General features: G+C 40.2%; 1 protein-coding gene and 1 non-coding gene across 2 annotated transcripts; both read left to right on the forward strand.

Annotated features, from left to right (window-relative positions):
* The first annotated feature begins 1,841 nt into the window (after positions 1 to 1,841).
* On the forward strand, positions 1,842 to 2,180 carry LOC104586526 (uncharacterized). Its single transcript, XM_010243794.1, has one exon. The coding sequence runs from the start codon at positions 1,842 to 1,844 to the stop codon at positions 2,178 to 2,180; it is 339 nt and encodes a 112-aa protein (XP_010242096.1).
* A 5,520-nt stretch (positions 2,181 to 7,700) lies between these two features.
* LOC148790486 (small nucleolar RNA R71) lies at positions 7,701 to 7,807 on the forward strand. Its single transcript, XR_016079070.1, has one exon. It is a non-coding gene; the product is annotated as a small nucleolar RNA R71 (small nucleolar RNA).
* The last annotated feature ends 671 nt before the right edge of the window (positions 7,808 to 8,478 follow it).

Below are 8,478 nucleotides of genomic sequence, written 5' to 3' on the forward strand. Positions count from 1 at the left end.
TGGTGTTCCAAAGTGGTTAATGACATGCTTCTGGCTACACCACTAGGGCACCAACCATGTCACCGCCCATGGAAGGGTGCGAGTTCAGGATATACATTGCAGCAGGCTCAAAGGCCATTGGATATTTATTAGCACAAGAAGATGGTGGAGTGGAATTTCCCATATACTATGCTAGTAGGACCCTTAGGCCAGCTGAGAAGAATTATTCCCATATGGAGAAGCAGTGTTTAGCACTGGTCTTTGCCATGCAATAATTCAGGTACTACATCCTTGGTAAAAAAGTAAGACTCATCGCACGGAATGACCCAATTAAGTTCTTCATAGACAGACTTCCCCTCTCCAGCAGACTTGTCAAGTGGATGATGTAGCTCAGCGAGTATATGATAGAATACACCTAGCCCAGGGCCATTAAGTGCTAAGCAGCAGCAAACTTGTTGGCCGCCTTTCCCTCAAGTGCTGATTTTCCTATATCAGAAGAAATACCTGGAGACATACCCATGATTGTAGTGGTTGAAAGTAGAGAATGGGTCCTGACCTTCGATGGAAGTAGCACAAGAACCTCCGTCCACCAACTCTTTCAAGCTCCAGTTCCCCTATTCTCACAACATAGTAGAATATGAAGCCATAGTCCTAGGTCTGGTCAAAGCAATAGAGCCCAGCTCAACGGAAGAACAATAGTGAAGGAATTGACTATTTTTCCATATAGAACTTTGATCCAGGGGCTAGTCCACAACCTGGAGGTAGACTTCAAGCACAAAAATAGAGCAAAAAATAGGTTCACCAATGCACTAACCACCTTAGGATCTAAAATACAGTTCAGCAAGGAGAAAATAAAATTACCATCCAGTCATTCGACAAGCAATCAACCATCACAATGAAAGATTGGGTAGAAAATGAGGATGAAATAACCATAGACGACTAGAGGACCGCAAACTGCTCACAAAATTTCAACTAGTGAATAGGGTATTATACCATAGACAGTTGGACGAAGTGAGAACAAGATGCCTAGGAAAGGATGAGGCAGGAGTAGTGTTGAGTGAGACACATAGAGCCCATTGTAGGGATATTGCAAACACCCTATAAAAGAAACTACAAAGGCCAGGATACTACTGGCCTACAATGAAGTCAGAATCTACTAAGGTATAGCGTGAATGTAATAGATGCATTTCGCAAGTAGATGGGAAAGAGTGCCTCATGATATATGAAGAAGATTGGAGGAGGATGTACATAAGCTAGCTAGAAGAAAGTATGTTGCCCATAGACCCAACATTAAGAAGAAAGCTCCTATCTAATGCTAGGTGGTCCTACCTCCAAGAAGGAATCTTATACAGGATGTCACACATAGGGAAACCCTTGTGATGCCTGGCTAGCGATGAGATCAAAGAAATACTAGGGGCAACCCATAGCTTCGAACCCACCACTCACCAAGGATAGTTAGCACTGTATAACCACATCTTGCACTTAGGCTTCTATTGGTCCACCATGATGGAGCACCTAGAAACATGTGCACAAATGCCATAAGTGCCAGATACAAGCTGAAAGGATACACAAACCCAGAAATAACCTTCATCCAATCATCACACCCTGGCCTTTCCATACATGTGGGCTAGACCTCATAGGTAAGATCCTTCCCCCTTCCAGAGGATACTACTTTATCATAGTGGCCATAGATTATTTCACTAAATGGGCAGAGGCTATACCCTTGCGAAGGATTTGCATAGAGAACATAGCCAACTTCCTTAGGCAGCACATCATTCATCGATTTGGGGTCCCAATGAGGATTTTGACAAACAATGGCTTATCCATCAAAAATCAAGAAGTATGTGACCTTCTAGGGCAGCATGGCACAGATTAGGGACATCGACAACCTACTACCCACAAAGAATGGACAAGTAGAAGCCACAAATAAGACCTTATTGAGGATGTTGAGTAAAACAATGGCTGATAACCAAAAGGATTGGTCAGAAAAGATGTTAGAAACCCTTTGGGCTTATCGCACCACTATTAGGAAAAGCACACAGGCATTACCTTACTCCTTAGTGTATGGCCAAGAAGTAGTGTTGCCGGCAGAAATACGGGTAGTGTTCGCTCGTATATCTTTTGCAATGGGAATAAAGATCAGACATGAGGACATAAACCACCTAGTAGCAGACAAGCTAGAAGCCATAGATGAGGACTAGGATAGGGCCCTATAGAGACAGATCAAATACAAACAAGCCCTAGCTACAAATTTCAATAGATTGTTAAGACCCAAGAACTTCAAAGAATGAGATAAGGTACTCAAGATGGTGATAAATGTTAGACAAGGCAAGTCAGCCAGAAAATTTACCCCAACATGGGAAGGGTTGTATATGATCAAAGTAGCTCATGCATCTGGCTATTATGTATTTTAGACTATAAATACAGGGGAACAGGATGAAACGATCAATGGCTACTGGTTGAAACCTTACTTTGAGTGGCACAGTTTAAGATATAATTTCATTACTGCATGTATATACTTCATAAATGAATGTATCAAGAATACTATCTCAATGTCTCTAATTTTCTACTAAGCATTCTTATGTAATTGTACTTTACTTATAAATAAATGTGAGGAATTCCTAGTACATATTCGTATGTTGCGATAAAGTTTCCTTCACAGTTTCTTCTGCGATAAAGTCCCTTCTACAGTTTCTGCAATAAAGCCTTGATGTATCCATGTATCTTGCTGGTGTGACAAATTTATAACTCCATGCTTTGAATAATACAATCCATATACTAACCTTTAGATATGTCTTCTACATATACTCTTACCTCCTGCCAACCCCAGGATTGTACTGAATTTCCCTGGCGACCCCGAGAAGGCCTTGGCAACCCCAGGTGAGTTCTTATCTCCTAGCAATCCCAGGATTGCACTGAATTTCCCCGGCAACCCTAGGTGTGTTCTTATCTCCTAGCAACCCCAGGATTGCACTAAAATTCCCCGGCAACCCCAGGAAGGCCCTGACAACCCCAGGATTGCATTGAAATTCCCTAGAAACCCCGAGAAGGCCTTGGCAACCCCAAGTGCGTTCTTACCTCCTGGCAACCCTAGGATTGCACTCAAATTCCCAGGCAACCCTGTGAAATCCCTGGCAACCCCAAGCGCACTCAATTCCCTAGCAACCCTAGGAATGCCCTGGCAACCCCAAGTGCACTCACATTCCCCAACAACCCCAGGAAAACCCCGGCAACCCCAGGCGCATTCAATTCCCCAGCAACCTCGAGAAGGCCCTAGCAACCCCAGGCACGCTCACATGCCCTAGCAATCCCAGGAAGGCCCTGACAACCCCAGGCATGCTCATATCACCTACCAACCCCAAGCTTGCACTCAAAGTCCCCGGAAACCCCGGGAAGGCCCTGGCAATCCCAAGCACACCCAAATTACCTAGCAACCCCAGGCATATACCTAAACTCCATGGCAAAATAAGCGCACTCATATCCCCAGGCAGCCTCTGGAGGTTTTTTTCAATATTTGGTATAATTCCTATCTAAGCTGATAGCCATAAATATAACCCTAGCAAGTGCACTTGTTATCAAGTAGTATAAAAATATCATTCCCACAAGGATTTAACAAAATAAGTATTAGAACTACAGCCTTCCCTAATTATTTGGATAATCGAATTTCAGATTTGAGAATAAGAACTAATGACAAAGTAGAAAAAGGAAAACAAGAGCAGAAGCAACAATGCTGAAGTGTGTAACGATTGGTTGAATTCGCTAGGGCTTTCAGTCCACCTAACCATTCCAATGAATATTAATGGATGAGATTATCCAAGATAATGTGTCATTCCCATAAGCTGAAGTCTTTCCAATTTTATTTAATATTCGCTCTCGAGATATACTAAAACTACTTCTATCAGGTAATCCCTCGATCTCTCAACTAGAGTTCTCAAGATAGAAGCGCATTAAGTCCAAGGAAAAAACAATTATATTCAGATGAATCATGTGTATATACCCCTATATACCATTCAATTCACACCATGAATTATGTGGTCAGCTATGTGAATTCCTCTCCCAATTCATTCACATACGCTTGATCAATTAAGAGATGGTCACTCCTAATAGCATTAAGCACGGTAATTCATAGACTATATGGAAATCACGATCTTGAATAAAACAGAATAAAAATATATTCATTGATATGATTAGGCTTTGCACAACCCTAACTATAGATAAATTAGTTCATACTAGCAGAAATAAAACAAACAAGAGGAAAGAAAGAACTCATGGTTTTGCCCTTGGAGTTGAGATCTCCTATTCTCCTTCTCCTTGCCGCCACCTCCTTCTTGCAGACTTCTTGCTTGATCGCTGGATTGCTCCTCTGCTTCTTGATGCTTCTCTAGTTCGCCCCCTACCCCTTCATATAGCTTAAGGGGAGGGGGTGGTCTCCTACTCTTTCTTGAAGTTAATTTCTCAAAAATAGAAAGTCTTAGTTTAATCCTACTCTTATCTCTTTATCTAATGAACTCAATCTCTTTATCTTTATGGGATTACATCATAAAATTAGATCTGATAAGACTCTTCTTAGTTTCTTGTTCTTGGATTCGTATTAGACCTCCTCTGCGAATTGGGCTGCTGACAGGCTTTTCTGCAAGTTGGGCTTCAGCTGCGGAGTGGGTCTTCCTACGGATTTGTCCTGACTACGGGCCCAGATTTGACTTCGATGCAGGCCGAATTTGCAAAAGTCCAAAACATGAAAGTTGTGGATTTTTCTCTTATCTATCCAGTGGGTCTTTAGTCAGCCCAAACAGAGTTCGGATGCACGAGTTAGGCCCAGATTACTGAACAGTGCCGAAACTGTGAAAAATCATCCGATTTGCCTTTCTTTGCTCCTGATGCATTCTTTCATGCCCTGAACCGAAATACAAGAAATATGAGTCCAATTAAGTATTAATTAAGTATGCAAGACAGAATATTTGGGGATAAAAATGTGATAAATTCTACTCTCATCAAACCCCCCCACACTTAAACCTTTGCCCATCCTCGGGCAAGACAAAACTTAAGCAAAACTAAAACGGGAAAAAAACTAACTAATTACTGAAAATTTTGAGGTTTTCCTCAATAAGATGCTTGCCCTCTCGCATGCCTTAATCCACTTCTTCCTCCATCTTAACTTTGTCAAAGAATAATCTCTAATCACCAATCCTCATGCTCCCAAGTCGAATCAACAGTCAAGGGGAGCAAGCATTTCATCGCCTGAACATTTTAGGACTAAAGTAAGCATTCATTGCTTTAACAAATTCAAACTGCTAACTGCCCTTAAAAAAAACAAGGAATGCTATTTTGCTTATGCATCACATCTCCACCACTTATCATGAGTTCAATGCATCAAAAGGTGAAATGGGGCTTATGGTTCTAGGGGTGAGTGCATTTTATGCTCCATCTCACCCTTTTCTTTTGCTTTTGGTGTGAGTGCATTTTATGCTCCATCTCACACTAGCTCTTTTTCTCTCGGTGTGAGTGCATTTTATGCTCCATCTCACACTAGTTCTCTCTCTCTTTTTTTTCGGTGTGAGTGCATTTTATGCTCCATCTCACACTAGTTATCTTTTTCTATTTATTATTATTTTTTTTGGATATCATCACCATTGTCAACCCAGTCCATGAACTCATTATCGTGGTCTCAACATGTCTAGCAAAACAAGTTCTAGAATAATCAAATAGGGGTTGCAATGAGATGCCTTCTATAGCCGAAAATTTCAGCTAGTTTTGCTTGCATCCTTTCCTGTCTATTCCACATAAGCACATGATTCATGATAGTTTGAAATTATTCAAAAACAAGTCTCTAGGGAGCAGAAATTTCAAAAGGAAAGGTTAAAAAGTGATGATCGAAGCATGCTAGAGTAAATCCAGAAATTATCAATTTCCCTTAATCCCCCCACACTTAAGGTATACATTGTCCTCAATGTATATAACTTTTCGTAAGATAGAAAGATTTAGGGGGACTTCCCTGAACGCCTTGTTGAGGTCTTTGAGGTGTGAAATCAGCTACTACACAATTAAGTTCCTAAGAGAAAAACACAATCATAAGTAGCTAAAAACAAAATGAAAAAAACTGAACTCAATGGGTTGCCTTCCACAAGCGCTCCTTTTAAGTCGTGAGCTTGACTTTCACCTTTCTTTCATGGAGGTTTCAAGGAAAGAATGGACCCGTGGTGGATGGGTTGCTCTCTTTCAATATAATGCATTAAACGCTGCCCATTTACCTTGAATGTATTTCCCTTACCATTATACAGTTCAATCGCTCCATGAGGGAATACCTTAGCCACTACAAAGGGTCCACTCCACCTGGTTTTTAACTTTCGATGTTTCCCCCTCTCATCCTTCATGGGTGGGTTTAAACCTAGAATAGGGGCCTGCACAATAGATGGAAGGAGTTTTGTGTGAGATGGAGGTAAACTAATAAAAGATGCATTATGAGTTGTAATTTCAAAAGCGTCTAGCTCAGAAGTCAAATTTCGCAGTTTTGATTTCAGTACAAACTTCTGCTCTGCTTGTTGCAATTGATTAGGACTATTGTTAAGTGCAACTTTTAGCGTGTCTTCTAATTTAGATGTATCTACTTCAGCTGCCCAAACATCAATGCAATCAATTGCATATATTTCATGTTCAATTGTGTTGGGACATTTCATGGTTTTAAATACATTAAACACCACTTCTTCACCATTGATTCTAAGAGTAAGTAGACCTTCTTTCACATCAATTAAAGCATTACCCATAGCAAGAAAGGGTCTCCCTAGAATCAACAACATTGTCCTATCTTCCTCCATATCCAACACAATGAAATCAGCAGGAATGATGAAATTACCCACTTTGACTAAAACATCTACTATTCCCCTAGGATATTTAATGCTTCGATCAGCTAGTTGCAGGGTAATAGTTGTAGATGTTAGTTCATGCAATCCAAGTGTTTCAAAAGTAGAATAAGGCATTAAATTTATACTAGCACCTAAATCACATAAAGCTTTTTCAAATTCAGTATTCCCTATGGTGCAAGGTATAGAAAAACTCCCTGGATCCTTAAGCTTTTGGGGCAATTTCTTTTGAAGAATGGCTGAGCACTCTTCATTTAACTTCACCATCCACAGTCCTCCCATTTCCTTTTGTTCGACATCGATGCTTCATGTTCTTGGAATTTTGCTTCAGTAGCATTGATGAACTTAGAAATCATCTCTTCCAAATTACTCTTTTTTTCTTGTGGAGGCGGCTGTTGTTGGAATCCCATGGGTGTCTTTTGTTGACTTCCTCCACCCTGGGTTGTATGTGTTTGAGTAGGGATTGAAATTTGGCCTGCCAGTATGAGAGATAAAATTAGCATTCTCATGTGAAGTAAAAGGACTACCTAGTGGACAATCAGAATTAGTATATCCTATTTGACCACAGAAATCACATGGGATGCTAGATGATGTATTTATTGCTGCAACATTAAGACTATCTAATTTTTTATTCAGATTAGCAAGTTGAGCAGATATAGCAGCAAAGGAATCGATATGGTGTACTCCCCTCTGATTGGTGCGTTCATTACTCCATTGGTAGCTGTTTGACACCATCTCCTCTACTAGTCATAGACTTCCTCTGGTGTTTTTCTCATGATTGTGCCACCTGCAAGTGCATCAATAATAGAACGATTAGAGGGGGTAATGCCATTATAAAAGGTCTGAATTTGATGCCAAGTTGGTATCCCATGGTGAGGACACTTTCTAAGCATATCCTTGAATCGTTCCCATGCTTCATATAAAGATTCCCTCTCAAATTGAGCAAAAGTAGTGATATCATTAATTAGTTTGGCTGTTTTAGAGGGTGGGAAATACTTAGCCAAAAATTTTTGGGTTAGATCATTCCAAGTGGTGATACTTCCTACAGGGAGTGAGTTAAGCCAATCTTTAGCTCTATCATGCAATGAAAATGGAAATAATCAAAGCCTAATAGCATCATCACTAACTCCATTGTGCTTAAATGTATCACATATTTCTAGGAAGTTAACAATGTGTGCATTAGGGTCATCACTTGGCAACCCACTAAACTGAATACTTGTCTGAATCATCTGGATGATTGCAGGCTTGATTTCGAAATTATTAGCATGAATTATGGGCTTGCAAATACTGGAAGTCACCCCATCAATGGTTGGACAGGCATAGTTCAAGAGGGTGCAATTTGCTTCTGCCATCTCTTCTTCAATCTCTATTGTTGGTTCGCCAATTTCAACCTCCTCTCTCGCTTTCCCTTTGTTGGCCCTTTGTAATAAGCGAAGGGTCCTTTTAATTTCAGGATTGAATTCTGCTAGTCCCTCTCTTCTAGTGCGTGTCATGCACTAGTAAACCTGAACAAAGCAAGAATTTGAACAAAAATAAAAAAAAAAGTAAACAAAATAAAATAATAAAAACATAAATAAAAATCTAAATTAATCAAGGTTAACAAGTTCTAATATTATTTTAGGATTAAATCCCTGGCAATGGC

The sequence above is a fragment of the Nelumbo nucifera genome, chromosome 7 (assembly GCF_055504915.1).
Source record: "Nelumbo nucifera cultivar China Antique chromosome 7, China Antique-T2T, whole genome shotgun sequence".
NCBI lineage: Eukaryota > Viridiplantae > Streptophyta > Magnoliopsida > Proteales > Nelumbonaceae > Nelumbo > Nelumbo nucifera.

Coding starts and splice junctions, on each gene's coding strand:
- LOC104586526 (XM_010243794.1), top strand. CDS start 1,842: ATGGCACAGATTAGGGACATCGACAACCTACTACCCACAAAGAATGGA.